General features: G+C 37.5%; 1 protein-coding gene across 3 annotated transcripts in view; it reads right to left on the bottom strand.

Annotated features, from left to right (window-relative positions):
- Positions 1–20,001, bottom strand: part of SEC11A (SEC11 homolog A, signal peptidase complex subunit) — a 52,418-nt gene that overhangs the window by 22,062 nt on the left and 10,355 nt on the right. For 2 of the 3 annotated variants that reach the window (XM_060005369.2, XM_060005367.2), the window contains exon 2: positions 1,512–1,621. In XM_060005369.2, coding sequence (XP_059861352.1) covers positions 1,512–1,621 — 110 coding nt within the window. Of the gene's footprint in view, positions 1–1,511; positions 1,622–3,356; positions 3,426–20,001 lie in introns of all 3 variants that reach the window. The other variant, XM_060005368.2, reaches the window with a different exon arrangement.

Raw genomic sequence — 20,001 nt, 5'->3', positions numbered from 1 at the left:
TTTTTTTTTTTTTTTTAACTAACATCTTTATTGGGGTATAATTACTTTACAATGGTGTGTTAGTTTCTGCTTTATAACAAAGTGAATCAGTTATACACATACATATGTTCCCATATCTCTTCCCTCTTGCGTCTCCCTCCCTCCCACCATCATTCCCAGTTTAAAGGTCATTAGATTGTACTTAAACATCTCCACTGAACAGAACTCACTCTGAAATAATTCCAGAAGAATCTTCAAAAGAAGCCTCCCTGGGCCTTCTCTCTACAGCTTTTCCCCACAGTGCCAATTAGTGTGGCTTCTCCTTCTGTTAGTGTTTGAACACTTCACAAATTGAAGCTCTCCACTGAGTTCAAGACTGGGAACTTACGGCCACATAATTTTAAAACTGGAAAAGTCTTCTGACATCATCTAGGTCTAGTCTTCATTTTACAGATGAGGAAACTATGGTTCAGTCTATAAATGACTTGCCCAAGGCTGTAGTTAGACAATGAAAAAGCTAGAGACCCAAGTCTCTATACCCCTAGAATAGTACATTAAATGTTTTCCCAGGTAATAAACTCCATACATTTCATTGTATCTCTAAAATCACAGTTGCATTTGATTACTAATAAATTCAGACCGAGGGTATGGGTATGAGTAAGGGAGGAGTAAGATACTGGGCACCCAGTGCTTCCAACCACTTGTTGCTGGAAGCATATCCTAGTATGACAATGAAAGAGTCAAGTTCATCTTGTTAAGAATAATGTACTATTATCTAGACTTTAGGTAATGTTAATGATTCAATTTATTTTATAGTTATACTCCATTATCTCCAGAAAAGACTTGAGATAGCTTACATAATTAAGCCCCAAATAAGACAGAACTACAATGATTCAATTAAATCACCAAGTGGTAATTCTCCAAAAATGAATTGCTAAATTAGGTTTTTAAATCCCTAAGAGTATGAGTACAAGGATAGGGAAGGAAGACAGTGGAGAAAAAAAAGTCAGTACTATTTGTCACTTTAAGAGATGGCATTAATATACTCAGAATTCCTGAAGTCTATTTAGAAGTGATATTTAAAGGTCAGCAGGAAACATGGAAATAATTAGTGATGCTTCTATACTGACACTGAAAACATGCTGTAGAAAAATTCTTAATTTGTAAAGATGATATATAATCTTGTAAATCTTGTAAATTAAATTTCCTGATATTCCAAAGTAAAGAATGTAAGAAGACAGAAGGATTTCAGGAAAATAAAGTATACCGAAATACTTTCTTAACAGATGTGCCAAAAATAAAGCTCACATAAACATTTCATAGAAAAGTCATGAGCCCTTTGGGATCTGAATGGAAAGTGCCTAACAAGGTTTAGAATTTCTCACAAGTGAGAAAGACTAACAAATTTTCTTCCAGGCCGTCTTCTGGGAAAGAGTAGTGTCTAAAGGAATGATACATCAGTTATTAAACATTTCAATTTTTCTCCCAAGTAATGCCATGCAATTCCATGCCTTGAAAAGAAAAACTGTTACCTGAGCACCACTACAATTGGACTTTCACTTCCAGTTATGACCATTAACCCCTTCCAGATCATTAGTGCCGAGGAGACAATCATTCCAAAATTTAGGACTTGATAATAGAGCTGTAAGAACAAGAGAAGATATCAGATCCATAATTATCCTCGCCTAGGAAAGCACTGAGTAGTATCAATTTTAAAGTTTTAAGTAGTACTATTAGGGCACCTGAAGTTCTAAGAAACTCTTTAAAATACTGTAATGATTACACCATCAGCATCCCAGAACATCCCCACCCACTCACCCAAAGAACCCTGCTGTTTTGTTTGTTAAAATACATTACATTTATATAACGTTTTTTCAGAACTTTTCACATAAATTATTTTACTTGGGCTTCACGACCATTCAGCTTAAATTCAATCACATACATGACACATACCAGCCAACAGCAACATACCTCTGCTTCTAAACTCTAATACTTACTTTTCTACAATACTTATCCCTTGATAATTATGGGCTATTCAATGACATTTAACTTGACCCCTCATTTTACAGCTGAGGAAACTTAGTCTCAGAAAGGAAATGACTTATCAAAGTCATACAGCTTGTCAGTCACATAGTTAGGACTTGAAGGCCAGCCTTATGCCCTACAAAATTTACACTGCTCAACAAATTGTAAAATTCTATGACTTAAATAAGCAAAGGTATTTCAAGTGAGGGAAGCATATGAGCTAACTGTGTTGGACTAATGCTGGATAATGAATAAAAGTAGAGAGGATGACTGGACACCATGGCAGATAGTTCAGGAGAGGAAAAGATGGTGCTGGAGAGCAGTGACAGAAATCTGAAAAAGCATATTAAGCTCAGGTTATGAAGACCCCTGAATGTACGAACGAAAATGTGAACTTATAAAGACAGTCATAAAATACTTTAAAGTGAAAAAGCAGAAGTTTCAAAAATATGTCCAATGTTAAGTTCACTTTCGTTATTTTAAAAAATATATGTGCTGGGACTTCCCTGGCAGTCCAGTGATTAAGACTTCATGCTTCCACTGCAGGAGGCGCAGGTCACGGGTTCGATTCCTGGTAGGGGACTAAGATCCTGCATGCCGCGTGGTGCGGCAAAAAAAAGAAATTATTTACATACATACATATATGTATATATATATATATACATATATATATGCACACACACATATATATATGAGTATATGGGCATTCTACAAGACAACTGTTACAGTCTTCAAAAATTCAATGTCACGAAAATAAAGGTGGGGTACTGGACTAAAGAGACGTAATAACCAAATGTAACGCATAAACTCTGGTTAGATCTTGGTTCAAAAGAACAAAATGCATATAAGAAAAAACCCTAACTATAAAAGACATTTTGGGGTCAATTGGGGAAACTCAAATTATTACTTAAATGATACTAGGAAATTAGTGTTAATTTTCTTACATATGATAATGGTATTGTGGTATGTAGGACACTGTCACTCGTAAGAGATGCATGCTTAGCAGTAATTAGCTAGTAGTAGTAGTTAAGGGTGAACTGTCATATCTGCAATTTGTTTCAAAGGATTCAGAAAAAATTATATATATATACATATATATATACACACACACATACACATAAGTACATACAAAGCAAATATGGAAAAATGTTAAAAACTGTTAAACCTGTGATAGCTTACAGGTGTTTGCTGTACTATTCTTTCAAACTTTCTTTTTTTTTTTAGCTTTATTGAGGTATAACTGACAAAATTGTTAAGATAGTCAATATTCATAGTACAATGTGATGATTTGATATACCTTGTGAAAGAATTCCCCCAAGTTAATTAACACATTCATCACCTCACGTATTTACCTTTTTTTTTTCCTTGGGGGTGCGGGTGATACCTTTCAATTTTTCTTATTTTTTAAAGTATAGACAAAACTGGAAGAAAATAAACTGGTTACACCTGGGGTTACAATACCAGGCAATTTTGTTTCATTTGTTTATCCACATTTTCTTTTCTCCTTTTAAAATTAATTTTTATTTTTATCAAAAGATTACATAGAGTCAAGAGATACATATTTTTTAAAAAAAAACCCTGCATATCCTGGCCATGGCAAGCCACCCCCAGCAATCCTTTTCACCTCTTTTAGCTATTTTACCCTCATGCTTCTAAAAATTAATTGCTTCTCTTTTCATAAATTTGGAACATCATCTATAAACTATTTATTATGATGAGGATTTTAGCTCTCATACCACTTCCTACTTTTTCCCCTGCAATTAACCTGTTTTTCCTGCATACTCTAAAAAAAGTTTCAGGTTGCATATTATTATAAACATATAGTTAATCTCTGGATGCACACACAAGAAACTGGGAACAATGGCTGCCTTTGGAAAGAGGAACTGGAACTCAAGGTGGAAGGAAAATTCTTTCCAATATACATGTGCACGTTTTTTAAGTTCTTACTAAATGCAAGTATCACCTATTCAAAAATAAGTTGTTTAGGTTTTTTTTTCTTAAGTCCATGCTAATGGCCAGAACATACTTCCAACGAAGTATGACATATTCTATCAACATAACATCATGCACAAAGGAAGAAAGAAAATATGGACGTTTTCTTGCGGACACTTAGAAATACCTGCTGTTCTTTGAGTAATATAGTAATATGACTATACAGGTGTGATTTGAAACCTAGTTTGACACTCCCATTTATGGTGAGAAAACTGAGGCACAGAGAAGCTAAGCGATGCACTCATGGCTGCACAGCTCTTGGCAGGCAGAGTAGCAACTAAAACTTAGGTCTCCTAAATTCCATCTCAAGACGGTAGCTTTTTTGTTTTTTTAATAGATCTTTATTGGAGTATAATTGCTTCACAATACTGTTAGTTTCTGTTGCACAACAAAGCAAATCAGCCATATGCATACACATGTCTCCACATCCCCTCCCTCTTGAGCCTCCCTCCCATCCTCCCTATCCCACCCCTCTAGGTCACCACAAAGCAGCAAGCCGATTTCCCTCTGCTATGCTGCTGCTTCCCACCAGAAAACTACTTCACATTCTGTAGTGTATATATGTCGATGCTACTCTCACTTCGCGTCAGCTTTGCCCTCTCACCCCATGTCCTCCAGTCCATTTTCTATGTCTACCTCTTTATTCCTGCCCTGCAACTAGGTTCATCACTACCTTTTTTTTTTTTGATTCCATATACATTTGTTAGCATATGGTATCTCTTTTCTCTTTCTGACTTACTTCACTCTGTATGACAGACTCTAGGTCCATCCACCTAACTACAAATGACTCAGTAACTTTTTATGGCTGAGTAATATTCCACTGCATATATGTACAACATCTGTCAATGGACATTTATGTTGCTTCCATGTCCTGGCTATTGTTAACACTGCTGCAATGAACACTGTGGTACATATCTTCTTCTGAATTATGGTTTTCTCAGGGTATATGCCCAGTAGTGGGATTGCAGGGTCATATGGTAGTTCTACTTTTAGTTTTTTAAGGAAACTCCATACTGTTTTTCATAGTGGTTGTATCAATTTACATCCCCACCAACAGTGCAAGAAGGTTCCCTTTTCACCACACCCTTTCCATCATTTATTGTTTCTAGATTTTTTGATAATGGCCATTCTGGCCGTTGTGAGGTGATACCTCATTGTAGTTTTGATTTGCATTTCTCTAATAATTAGTGATGTTGAGCATCTTTCATATGCCTCTTGGTCATCTGTATGTCTTCCTTGGTGAACTGTCTATTGAGGTCTTCCGCCCATTCTTTAACTGGATTGTTTTTTTTGATATTGTGTTCCATGAGCTGTTTGTGTATTTTTGAGATTAATCCTTTGTCTGTTGTTTCATTTGCAAGTATTTTCTCCCATTCTGAGGGTTCTCTTTTTTGTCTTGTGTATGGTTTCCTTTGCTGTGCAAAAGCTTATAAGTTTAATTAAGTCCCATTTGTTTATTTGTTTTTATTTCCGTTACTCTAGGAGGTGGGTCAAAAAAGATCTTGCTGTGGTTTATGTCAGAGTGTTTTTCCTATGTTTTCCTCTAAGAGTTTTATAGTGCCTGGTCTTACATTTAAGTCCTTAATCCATTTGGAGTTTATTTTTGTGTATGGTGTTAGGGAGTGTTCTCATTTCATTCTTTTACATGCAGCTGTCCAGATTTCCCAGCACCACTTATCGAAGAGGCTATCTTTTCTCCACTGTATGTTTTTGCCTCTTTTGTCGTAAATTAGGTGCCCATATGTGCACAGGTTTATCTGGGCATTCTATCTTGTACCACTGATCTATATTTGTTTTTGTGCCAGTACCATACTGCCTTGATTACTGTAGCTTTGTGGTATAGTTTGAAGTCGGGCAGCCTGATTCCTCCCCCTGCAATTTCCTTTCTCAAGAATGCTTTGGCTATTCAGGGTCTTTTGTATTTCCATACAAGTTGTAAAATTTTTTGTTAATTCTGTGAAGAATGCCATTGGTAGTTTGATAGGGATTGCACTGAATCTGTAGATTGCCTTGGATAGTATAGTCATTTTCACAATATTGATTCTTCCAATCCAAGAACATGGTCTATTTCTCCATCTGTTTATGTCATCTTTGATTTCTTTCATCAGTGTCTTATAGTTTTCTGAGTACAAGTCTTTCGCCTCCTTAGGCAGGTTTATTCCCTAGGTATTTTATTCTTTTTCTTGCAATGGTAAATGGGAGTGTGTCCTTAATTTCTCTGATTTTTCATTGTTGGTATATAAGAATGCCAGAGATTTCTGTGCATTAATTTTGTATCCTGCGACCTTACAAAATTCACTGATTAGCTTTAGGAGTTTTCTGGTGGCATCTTTAGGATTTTCTATGTATAGTATCATGTCATCAGCAAACAGAGGCAGTTTTACTTATTTTCCAGTTTGTATTCCTTTTCTTTCTTTTTCTTCTCTGATTGCCGTGGCTAAGACTTACAAAACTATGTTGAATAAGAGTGGTGAGAGTGGACATCCTTGAATTGTTCCAGATCTTAGTGGAAATGCTTTCAGTTTTTCACCATTGAGTATGATGCTTGCTGTGGGTTTGTCATATACGGCTTTTATTATGTTGAGGTAGGTTCCCTCTTTGCCCACTTTCTGGAGAGTTTTTATCATAAATGGGTGTTGAATTTTGTCAAAAGCTTTTTCTGCATCTATTGAGATGATCATATGGTTTTTATCCTTCAGTTCGTTAACGTGGTGTATCACATTGATTGATTTGCGTATATTGAAGAATCCTTGCATCCCTGGGATAAATCCCACTTGATCCCATATGGTGTATGACCCTTTTAATGTGCTGTTAGGTTCTGTTTGCTAGTATTTTGTTCAGGATTTTTGCATCTATGTTCACCAGGGATATTGGTCTATAATTTTCTTTTTTTGTGATATCTTTTTCTGGTTTTGGTATCAGGGTGATGGTGGCTTCGTAGAATGAATTTGGGAGTGTCTCTCCCTCTGCAATTTTTTGGAAGAGTTTGAGAAGTATCAGTGTTAGGTCTTTTCTAAATATTTGATAGAATTTGCCTGTGAAGCCATCTGATCCTGGCCTTTTGTCTGTTGGAAGATTTTTAATTATGGTTTCAATTTCATTACTTGTGATAGGTCTGTTTATATTTTCTAATTCTTCCTGGTTCAGTCTTGGAAAGTTGTACCTTTCCAAAAATTTGTCCGTTTCTTCGTGGTTGTCCATTTTATTGGCATATAGTTGTTTGTAGTAGCCTCTTATAAGCCTTTGTATTTCTGTAATGTCAGCTGTGATTTCTCCTTTTTCACTTCTAATTTTATTGATTTGTGTCCTCTCCATTTTTTTCTAGACGAGTCTAAGGGTTTATCAATTTTGTTTATCTCCTCAAAGAACCAGCTTTTAGTTTTATTGGTTTTTGCTATTGTTTTCTTCATTTCTATTTCATTTATTTCTGCTCTGATCTTTATGATTTCTTTCCTTCTACTGACTTTGGGTTTTCTCTGTTCTTCTTTCCCTAGTTATTTTAAGTGTAGGGTTTACTTGAGATTTTTCTTATTTCTTGAGGTGAGGTTGTATTGCTATAAACTTCCCTCTTAGAACTCCTTTTGCTGTGTCCCACAGGTTTTGGGTCATTGTGTTTTCGTTGCCATTTGTTTCTATGTATTTTTTAATTTCTTTGATTTCTTCAGCGATCTCTTGGCTATTTAGTAGCACACTGTTTAGCCTCTATGTAATTGTGTTTTTTACAGTTTTTTTCCTGTAATTGATTTCCAATCTCATAGTGTTGTGGTCAGAAAAGATGCTTGATATTATTTCAATTTTCTTAAATTTACTGAGGCTTGATTTGTGACCCAAGATGTGATCTTTCCTGGAGAATGTTCCATGTGCACTTGAAAAGAAAGTGTATTCTGCCACTTTTGGGTGGAATGTCCTATAAATATTAATTAGATCTGGTCTATTGTGTCATTTAAAGCTTGTGTTTCCTTATTAATTTTCTGTTTGGATGATCTGTCCATTGGTGTAACTGGGGTGCTAAAGTCCACTACTATTATTGTGTTACTGTCGATTTCTCCTTTCATGGTTGTTAGCATTTGCCTTATGTATTGAGGTGCTCCTATGTTGGGTGCATAAACATTTATGACTGTTATATCTTCTTCTTAGATTGATCCTTTGATTATTACGTAGTATCCCTCCTTATCTCTTGTAACTGTCTTTAATTTAAAGTCTATTTTATCTGATATGAGTATTGCTACTCCAGCTTTCTTTTGATTTCCATTTGCATGGAATATCTTTTTCCATCCCTTCACTTTCAGTCTGTATGTGTCCCCAGGTCTGAAGTGGGTATCTTGTAGACGGTATTTATGTGGGTCTTGTTTTCATATCCATTCAGCTAGTCTGTGTCTTTTGGTTGGGGCATTTAATCCATTTGCATTCAAAGTTATTGTCGATATGAATGTTCCTATTACCATTTTCTTAATTGTTTTGGGTTTGTTTTTGTGGGTCTTTTTCTTCTCTTGTGTTTTCCACTTAGAGAAGTTTCTTCAGCATTTGTTGCAAAGCTGGTTTGGTGGTGCTGAATTCTCTTAGCTTCTGCTTGTCTGAAAAGCTTTTGATTTCTCCACAGAATCTGAATGAGATCCTTGCCGGGTAGAGTAATCTTGGTTGTAGCTTCTTCCCTTTCATCACTTTAAATATGTCATGCCACTCCCTTCTGGCTTGTAGAGTTTCTGCTGAGAAATCAGCTGTTAACCTTATGGGAGATCCCTTGTATGTTATTTGTCATTTTTGCCTTGCTGCTTTCAATAATTTTTCTTTGTCTTTAACTTTTGCCAATTTGATTATTATGTGTCTGGGCGTGTTTCTCCTTGGGTTTATCCTGTATGGGACTCTCTGCGCTTCCTGGACTTGGGTGGCTATTTCCTTTCCTATGTTAGGGAAGTTTTCTACTATAATCTCTTCAAATATTTTCACAGGTCCTTTCTCTCTCTCTTCTCCTTCTGGGACCCCTATAACGCGAATGTTGTTGCATTTAATGTTGTCCCAGAAGTCTCTTAGGCTGTCTTCATTTCTTTTCATTCTTTTTTCTTCATTCTGTTCCACACCAGTGAATTCCACCATTCTGTCCTCCAGGTCACTTATCCGTTCTTCTGCCTCAGTTATTCTGCTATTGATTCCTTCTAATGTATTTTTCATTTGTTATTGTATTTTCATCTGTTTATTTGTTCTTTAACGCTTCTAGGTCTTTGTTAAACATTTCTTGCATCTTCTCCATCTTTGCCTCCATTCTTTTTCCAAGGTCCTGGATTATCTTCAGTATCGTTATTATGAATTCTTTTTCTGGAAGGTTGCCTATCTCCACTTCATTTAGTTGTTTATTTGGGATTTTATCTTGTTCCTTCATCTGATACATAGCCCTCTACCTTTTCATCTTGTCTATCTTTTTGTGAATGTGGTTTTTGTTCCACAGGCTGCAGGAATGTAGTTTTTGCTTCTGCTGTCTGCCCTCTCCTGCCACTCCCTTCTGGCCTGCAGAGTTTCTGCTGAAAAATCAGCTGTTAACCTTATGGGGTTTCCCTTATACATTATTTGTTGCTTTTCCCTTGCTGCTTTTAATATTTTTTCTTTGAATTTAATTTTTGTTAGTTTGATTAATATGTGTCTTGATGTGTTTTTCCTAGGGTTTATACTCTATGGGACTCTCTGTGCTTCTTGGACTTGGGTGACTATTTCCCTTCCCATGTTAGGGAAGTTTTCAACGATAATCTTTTCAAATACTTTCTCAGACCCTTTCTTTTTTCTCTTCTTCTTCTGGGACCCCTATAATTCGAATGTTGGTGCGTTTAGTGTTGTCCCAGAGGTCTCTGAGATTGTCTTCAATTATTTTCATTCTTTTTTTTTATTCTGCTCCTCTGCAGTTATTTCCACCACTTTGTCTTCCAGCTCACTTATTCATTCTTCTGCCTCAGTTATTCTGTTATTGATTCCTTCTAGTGTATTCTTCATTTCAGTTATTGTGCTGTTCATCTCTGTTTGTTTGTCCTTTAGTTTGTCTAGCTCTTTGTTAAACATTTCTTGTATTTTCTCAGTCCATGCCTCCATTCTATTTCCAAGATTCTGGATCATCTTTACTATCATTACTCTGAATTTTTTTTCAGGTGGACTGCCTATTTCATCTTCATTTATTTGGTCTTGTAGGTTTTTACCTTGCTCTTTCATCTGTGACTTTTTTTTTTTTTTTTTTTATTAGTGGGATTGTGTTCCTGTCTTACTGGTTGTTTGGCCTGAGGCTTCCAACACTGGGGTTTGTAGGCTATTGGGTAGAGCTGAGTCTTGGTGCTGAGATGAGGAACTCCATGAGACCTCACTCTGATAAATATTCCCTGGAGTCTGAGGTTCTCTTGTTAGTCCAGTGGTTCAGACTCAAGAGTCCCACTGCAGGAGCTTCAGCCGGACCCTGGGCTCGTGAACCAAGATCCCCCGAGCCGCCTGAGGCGTAGAAAGAAAAACCAAAAAACATACAAAAAAACAAAAAACAATAACAAAGTAAAAAATAAAATTAGACTAGGAAACTAATAGATAAGTTAGGAAGAATATAAAAATAAAAGTATAGATGAATCAACAACCAGAAGGTACATCAATACCACAATAGTAAAAAAGAGAAGGGGAAAAAGAAAAAGGCAGGGGGAGGCCTTGGTTGTGGAGGGCAGGGCCTAAGCAGGGGCGAGGTTTGGGCGGTAGGTGGGGCCAATGCTCAGGACCCACAGGACTGGAAAAGGCCCTGGGGGCTGTGGGGGGTGGGGCTCAGGCTCAAGGGACAGAAGGGGCCCAGGCGTGCCCCCACCTCTAGTCTCAGAGGGCGGGGGACCTCACCTGGGAGCCCAGCAGGCTTCCTGGTCTTGAGTGGGTAGGGCAATCGCCCTCTGCTCCTCTCTTGCTCCTCCTGGAGGGCCCCTCCCACTTGCCTCTCCTGATCTCCCAGGTCTCCTTCCTATGCCCTCAAGGACCCACATGGCCTGGAGGGGGCTTTGGAGAGCAGGGGACCCGCCTGGGAGCTTAGCAGGCTCCCTGTGCCTGAGTGGGTGGGGCAACCGCCCTCCACTCCTTGCCTGCTCTTTCCGGGGGCCCCTTCCGCCTGCCACTCCTGATCTCTCCAGCCTCAGGGGTGCTGATCCTGTCTGGCCTCCACTTCTCCTCCCCCCTCAGTCCCCCTACATCCTACCGGTTCGCTTTGGGGTTCCTTCCGTCTCCTTGGGCATCAGAGTCCCCCACCAGCAGCTGGCAGGCACCCTAGTTGTAGGGAGATGCTAACTCCACGTCTTCCCACACCGCCATCTTGACTCCACCTCAAGACAGTAGCTTTTTAAAAGACAAAAAATGGTCTTTTTATTCCAAAGACAGATTTGAGGAAGTAGAGTGGGAGAGGCTAAAAGCAGGAAAACTAGCTTCTAAGAAGTGATTATGGTCAACCTGTGGATCAGCAGTCAGGAATTCAGCTAAAGGCTCTATTTTCCAAACTTCCCATGCTAAGAAAGCCACCTATACTACTGGTTAGGACAATAGATTATGGGCCCCGATCCAGAATCACTGAAGGAAGGGCTGTGGGATTCCATAAAAACTATAAACTATAGTTTCGTGATTCCTTATTTAACACCGTTGGGGGTCAGAAATGCTTCGTAATTCAGAATTGTCCAGATTTTGAAAAGGTAACATACCATATAGCACATAACACCCCAAGCAGGCAATATCCCATAATCAACCATATTAATATTTCTCCAGCAAAACATAAAAAATTCACACTGAAATAAATAAAACTAAAAATAGCTACATGTCAGCCAGTTCAAATCTGTTTTGTTGAGGAAAATCTTTCCATTTTCAGAAGGGCACAGATGTAGCATTGTCAGAACAGGTGTGCAATATCTAATAAAATAACTGTTCTTTTTTTTTTTTTTTGGCCATGCTATGCAGTGTATGGGATCTTAGTTCCCCAACCAGGGATGGGACCCGTGCCCCCTGCATTAGGAGTGCAGAGTCTTAACGACTGGGCTGCCAGGGAAGTCCGTAAAATAACTGTCCTTTAAAAGAAAAACGAAAGACTTAAAAAATCGTGATTTTCTCTGTCCCTGCCAGGAGGTCACTATAATTACCCTTCTCTTTTTCTTCAGACATGTAATACTACTTTTTGCTATAGAATCATTGTTGTGAAATGCGTCTAATCATCAAGATTATCCTCATCATTCTTATTAGAGAAAGAGGTTAAAAGTCCCTCAATACATGTAACTGGCAAATGTTCCTTAAAAGGTGCCTGTTTGAATACTGCTAAGTCAGTATGTGAGCCAAAACCTAGACAGAAGCACACTATTTGCTAAAACAAATACTCTACCTGAGCAAGTTTGAAAATGTCCTATTTTTCTCTTTCTTTTCTCCCCTTTTTCGTGACAAAAATCTTTACTGAAAAGACAAACATATTGCCTCCCTAGCCCCTGCTTTCTTTACCACTATATCTGAATGCTAATGAATATACAGAATCAACGTACAGAAAGAAGTGCTTTTTTGGGTATTGGCAGAAATAAGGTGGCAGCTACCTAACCTTCTCATACCATTTGGCCACATCAAGCTAACTATTAATAAGACATTGTGACATAAGTAGAATAATAACCACAGAATTGAATAGCCCCATTATTTTTCTAAGAAGTGACTGGAACATTATATCCCTCAGTGTTCAAGGTGTAACTAGAAAAGAATGTTATTAAAACCAGTCAAAGCTCTATGTAATATCTTTCGGTAGCTATGGTATAGGGAGATTTGTGTGTGCTATTTTTCTTTTGCACTTTTGGGAAGTAGTGTGTGGAGACTTCCCCCAAAAGTTCCGTGACTAGAATAATCCACATGACAACTTAAAATAAACAGTAAGTAATAAATAACAAGAATTTAAGAAAAACCTACAACAGAAAATTCAGCAAAATAAAGCTGATAGTAAGTTTAAATATTATAATTTAACAAGCCACAATCTGGAAATTATATACTGTGCATTTATCCTTTAGTTATCAAATATACCATTATATTTCCTGTTCTTGTAAGAGGTACTTGAAGTTCAACATATAGGATATTTACATAGAAGTCAGACTTCTAGCCATCTCAAGCAAAGACAGAAGTGACCATGGAAGCAAAAATGTGTCTTAGAGCTACAAAATAGCCATTGGCCTAGGTCTTAAATTCCACTTACCATGCGACCTCAAACTAAGAGACTCATTAATTCATAACCACAATTCCACTGGTTTCTAACTCATAGAAGCAGCAGCAGAAGCTAGGGCATTAGAGGCAGATACACGGACAGCAGGTACAAGTGAAACTGATGGTGTTGGAAAAACTGAAGTATATTCAGAATAGACACTGTTATTATGGTCCAATAAAGTCACTGATAGTCCCAGTGAGGATCTTAAAAGATTAACAACGATAACAAAAGTTCCTGAATAGTCTAAACAGGCATAATACCAATAAGATAATTTTCATTTTAAAAAATCCATTAAATCTTTTAAAAATCTGACAAATGAAAACACAACACATGTACAGCAGTTTCATTCGTAACAGCCTCAAATTGGGAGAAAAAAAAAGACAAAAACCCAAATGTCCATCAACAGGTGAATAAATAAATTACAACATTTCCAAGTAATGGAAAACTACTCAGGAATAGAAAACATGAACTACTGAAACACACAACATAGATGAATCTTGAATATATGCTATTCAGGCCAAACTGGAGGAATAGGGACCAAATTTACCTCTGAAATAACTAAAACACTGGACAAAGTATATGAAACAAAGGTTTTCAGACACTGGACATGTGACTGTGTCCAGGTAGCATAGGACTATGAAAGGAGAAACAAGGTGAGCCCTACAATTGCCCCAATTTACAGAATGGATAGTTTCCAGGCCACAGGGCAAAACAGAAATGTAGCCAGAGCCTAGAAATCTCCTCGACTTGAGGATAAAGAACTGGGAGTTTGGGGAAGTGAAGGCAACTTAAGATTGTAGGGCAGTACAGAAATGAGAACTACACAAAGATCTACAGATGGTCTCTCCTCAAGTCTTCAGCTGAGTGATGATCAGCAATGATCAGCACATGCATTTCAGGGAAGTACCAAGGACGGAAAAAGAACCAACTAAAAGGAGCAGATAGGACAATTCTAAAAGTTCATATGCGGCAGGGATAATTTGCTTCCACCAGCCAGAGTGGAAATGTTCGTAACACATGGGCTTTGGATAGCATACTCAAAAGTTATTGCTCAGTTGTAGTGCAAAATTAACCTTAGACTGAAGGCTGCTCTGGACTTGCCTAACAAAGCCTTTTAAAAAAGCCTTCAGGGCTTCCCTGGTGGTGCAGTGGTTGGGAGTCCGCCTGCCGATGCAGGGGACATGGGTTTGTGCCCCGGTCCGGGAGGATCCCACATGCTGTGGAGCGGCTGGGCCCATAAGCCATGGCTGCTGAGCCTGTGCGTCCGGAGCCTGTGCTCTGCAACGGGAGAGGCCACGGCAGTGAGAGGCCCGTGTACCACCAAAAAAAAAAAAAAGCCTTGAAACAGGAATTCCCTGGCAGTCCAGTGGTTAGGACTCAGTGCTTTCACTGCCGTGGCCCAGGTTTAATCCCTGGTCAGGAAACTAAGATCCCACAAATTGTGTGGTGTGGCAAAAGAAATAAAAATAAAAGGTAGGGGGAAAGACTAAGCACATTAAATAGACTTAGATGATAGAAAATATATCCAAGACCCAGCCCAAACCTCTGGAGATGAAAAAGAATATGTCTGAAATGAAAACCACACAGCATACCACCCTGAAAGCACCCAATCTTGTCTGAAAACCACACAGAATGGAATAACAGCAGATTAGACATCACAGAAGAAAAGTTTAGTGAAACTGAAGTCATAGCAATAAAAAACTATTTCAGGATGCAACTAGAGATTATCATACTACATGAAGTCAGAAAGAGAAAGACAAATACCATATGATATCACTTATATGTGCAATCTAAAATATGGCACAATGAACCTATGTACAAAACAGAAACAGACTCACAGACATAGAGAACAGACTTGTGGTTGCCAAGGCGGGGAGGGGGAGGGAGAGGGATGGATTGGGAGTTTAGGGTTGGTAGATGCAAACTATTACATTAAGAATGGATAAACAACAAGTTTATGTATAGCATAATGTATACTACAGGGAACTATATTCAATATCCTGCGATAAACCATAATGGAAAAGAATAGGAGAAACAGAAAAATCCATAGTTATAGTCAGAAATGTCAACACCCCCTTTCAATAACTGATACAGCAGGAAGACAAAAAAATCAATAAGCATAGAGAAGATCTGAACAACACTACCAACCAATTTGACCTAACTGATATTTACAGAACATTCTGCCCGACAACAGCAGATACACATTCCTTTTAAGTACACAGAGAACATTCACCAAGATAGACCATATTCAAGACCACAAAACAAATCTCAATAAATAGAAAGGGATTTGAATTATGCAAAGAGTATTCTCCAATCACAATGGAATGAAAATAGAAATCAGTAACAGAAAGATACCTGAAAAATTCCCCCAAATGTTTAGAAATCAAATAACACTTCTAAATCACCCATGGTAAAAGAAGAAATCAAGAGAATAAAAATACAACATTTCAAAATTTGTAGGATGCACCTAAAGTAGTATGTAAAGGGAATTTTATAGTAGTAAAGGCCTATGTTAAGAAAACAGAAATGTCTCAAATTATATGTTGTGTTTTTGTTTATACTCAGTTCAAAATATTTTGCAATTTCCCTTGTGATTCTCCTTTGACCCATGGGTTATTTAGAAATGCACTGTTTAATTTCCAAATATTTGTGGATTTCCCAAATTAAGCTTCCACCTTAAAACACTAGGAAAGCCAAATGAAATCCAAAGTAACTCACAAAAAAGAAATACTAAAAATATGAGTAGAAATAAGTGAAACTGAAGACAGGAAAACAGTAAAGAAAAGCAAACCAAAAGTTGGTTCTTTGAGGAGATCCATTAGCCAGACTAATGAGGAAAAAAAGAAAGATATGAATTACTGATATCAGGAAGGAATGAGAGAGGTGACATCACTAGACTAATACTTATTAATTTGTATTAATATACAAATATCAAGAGGATAATAAGTATTGTGAATACCTTTATACCAATATATTAATTCTTGAAATACATGCTACCAAAGCTCACTGAAGAAGAAATAGATAGACCTGAACAGACCTATTAAAGAAACTGAATTTATGATTTAAAAACTTTCCCACAAAGAAAAACTCCAGGCTCAGACAGTATTCACTAATGAATTCTACCGAGCATTTAAAGGAAAAAATCATAATTCTATGCCAACTCTTCCAGAAAACTGAAGAAGAGGGAATACTTCCCAACTCACTTTATGAAGGCCAACATTACTGATACCCAAATCAGATAAAGATGTTACAAGAAAACCACAGAATGGTATCACGGATATAGACATAAAAAGTATCTGTAACATTTTAGTAAATGTTTAGACCAAACAATATATACCTTATGACCAAGTAGGATCTATCTCAGGATAGAAAGTTAGAGACTTCAACATCCTCTTCTTAATAGTTGATAGAATAAGACAGAAAATCAGCAAGGATATAGAAAACTTGAATACCTCAACCAACTAAACATCTATAGAACAGTCCACCCCACACAGGAGAATACACATTCTTTTCAAACAAACATGAAACATTCTCCAGAGACCAGGCTCTAGGCAAATTTTAAAAGGGGACTCAATTTTAAAACACTGTAATCATACAAACTATTCTCTTCAACTACAATATAATTAAATTAGAAATCAGCGCTGGAGAGAAATTTGAAAAACCCACAAATACATACTTAGAAACATTTTTTCCCAAATAACCCATGGTTCAAAGAGGAACCACAGGGAAATTACAAAATATTTTAAACTGAGTGTAAACAAACACAACATGTCAAAATTTCTGTAATGTAGCTAAAGTACTGCTTGGAGACAAATCTATAGCTTTAAATACATATATTTGAAAAGAAAGACCTTAATCCAATAACCCAAGATTCCACTTTAAGAAACTAGAAAATATAGCAAACTAAACACAAAGTAACCAAGGAAGGAAATAAAGTTTAGAGCAGAAATCAGTGAAATAGAAAACAAATAATGAGAAAAAAATTAATAAAAGCCGAATTCACAGAGACAGAAAGTACAATGGTAGTTTCTATGGGCTGGGGGAAGGGGAGAATGGGGAGTTTTTAAATGAGTACAGAGTTCTAATTTTGCAAGATAAAAAGAGTCCTAGAGACGGGTTGTTCAACAATGTGAATGTACTTAACATTACTGAACTCTACACTTAAAAAATGGTTAAGATACAACAAGGACCTACTGTATAGCACTGGGAACTATATTCAATATCTCATAATAACCTATAATGGAAAAGAATCTGAAAAAGAATAGATACATATATATTTGTGTATAACTGAATCACTTTGCTGTACACCTGCAACTAACACAATATTGTGATCAACGACATTTCCATTAAAAATAAATAAATAATAAAGTTTAAAAAATGGTTAGGATAGAAAATTTTGTTATGTATATATTACCACAATTTAAAAAAATCATGTGAAATGAAAGCAATCAGGGACTTCCCTGGTGGCACAGTGGTTAAGAATCCTCCTGCCAATGCAGGGGACACGGGTTCGATCACCAGTCCGGGAAGATCCCACATGCTGCGAAGCAATGAATCCCATGCCCCACAGCTACTGAACCTACACCCTAGAGCCTGCAAGCCACAACTACTGAGCCCACGCACCACAACTACTGAAGCCTGTGCACTCTAGGGCCTGAGTGCCATAACTACTGAGGCCATGTGCTGCAAATACTGAGGCCTGTGCACCTAGAGCCTGTGCTCTGCAACAGAAGCCACTGCAATGAGAAGCCCCGCACACCTAAAGGAAGAGTAGTCCCTGCTCACCGCAACTAGAGAAAGCCCGCATGCAGCAATGAAGACCCAACACAGCCAAAAATAAAAAAGCAAGCAACCAGCTACAAATGACTACATTTTATAGGATTCCATTTATATAAAATGATTTAATAAAAGCTAATTGTTGATAAAAATAAAATAAAAAATAAAATGTCTAGTAAAGGCAAATCATAGAGATACAAAGCAGATTAGTGGTTGTCTGGGGCTGTGAGTGGAAACAGGCATTGACTGTAAAAATGCACGAAGGATCTTTCAGGGATGATGGAAATGTTCTAAAACTGGATTGTGGTGATAGGTGCACAACCCTATAAATTTGCTAAAAACCATGAATTATACACTTAAAATGGGTGAATTTTATACTTTATATGCCAATAAAGCTGTTTTTTTTTAAAGCACATAGTCACAAAAGTAATAGAAGAAAATAAAGTAGGAAAGGCCTTGAAGTAAAGGAGGTTTTTTAAACTGACCTGAAATCCAGAAGCCATGAAGAAAAGATGGGTAAATTTGGCTACCCAAAACAAAATAAAAGAGCAAATAACCAAAAAAATCTGACAACTATGCATGGCAAATTATACTATAAGCTAAATCAAAAGACAAACTGGGAGAAAATATTTACAATATATACGACAAAAGACTAATCTTCCTATAAACAGCTCCTAGAAATCAATAACAACAATCCAAAAGGAAAATAGGCAAAGGATTATGAACTGCTAGTTCACAGAAAATGAAATAAAAACAACTCCAAAATCATATGAAAATATGTTCAACCAAACTGATAATGAGGGAAATACAAAGTAAGACTGTCCTGAGATACCACTTTTCATTTATTAGAATGGCAAAAATCTAAGTCTGAAAACACACAATGCTGGCAGACTATAGGAAAACGTCACTCTCACTTTTTTGTGGGGGTGGGGGAGAACAATGTAAATATATTACCTATTTAAACTATTCATTAAAAACCAGGAAGAGGGGGACCTCCCTGGTGGCGCAGTGGTTAAGAATCCGCCTGCCAATGCAGGGGACATGGGTTCAAGCCCTGGTCCAGGAAGATCCCACAAGCCGTGGAGCAACTAGGCCCATGCATCACAACTACTGAGCCTACGTGCCACAACTACCGAAGCCCACGCACCTAGAGCCCGTGCTGAAGCCACCGCAATGAGAAGCTTGCACACTGCAACAAAGAGTAGCCCCGGCTCGCCACAACTAGAGAAAGCCTGCATGCAGCAATGAAGACCCAACACAGCCATTAATCAATCAATCAATTAATTAATTAATTTTAAAAAAACAGAAGAGGGAGTTCATGAACTTATTTTAACTACCTTGTCTTTCTGAGTCACTTGACACTTGATTAACTTTCTTCTAACTCCCTCATCCCTTGGTTTCTATGTCACCGACCTCAGACCCTGACCTCTTCTCTGGCATCCCATTAAATACAAGTGTTCTAGCAGTCCAACCTTTGCCCTTTTCTCTTTCCATTCTGCATGCAATCTTGTCTATTCATGGTTTCAATTACAACATATATGCTGATGACACCCAAATCTCTTCTCCATACCAGACCAATTATATCCAATTGGTATGTATATCCAATTACTTACTAAAAATCACCTAGATGTTAAACAGACACCTTAAATTCAACACATCCAGAGCTGAACTCAATCCTTTTCCTCAAATCTCTTCCTCCTCCCACATTCTCTTGGTGATTAGTATCACCATCCACCCAAGTCCTCTAAATTTTATCTCCCCAACATTTCTCACATCCATCCCATTGGCTTTATTTCTATGACTATTGCCTTCACGTCTCATCTCCTCTTACACAGACTACTGAAACAATCTGAGAGTCCTACCTCTAGACTTGTATCCTTCTAATTCATCCACCTATATATAATTATTGTTCGCAAAGTGAAAATAAAATTATTGAGGTGTCTGCTCAGAAACTTCTCTCAGGGCTTCCCTGGTGGCGCAGTGGTTGAGAGTCCGCCTGCCAATGCAGGGGACATGGGTTC

Source organism: Delphinus delphis, chromosome 2 (genome assembly GCF_949987515.2).
Source record: "Delphinus delphis chromosome 2, mDelDel1.2, whole genome shotgun sequence".
Taxonomy (NCBI): Eukaryota; Metazoa; Chordata; class Mammalia; order Artiodactyla; family Delphinidae; genus Delphinus; species Delphinus delphis.
The sequence above is the reverse complement of the archived record's forward strand: the minus strand, read 5'-3'. Positions and strand labels throughout refer to the sequence as shown.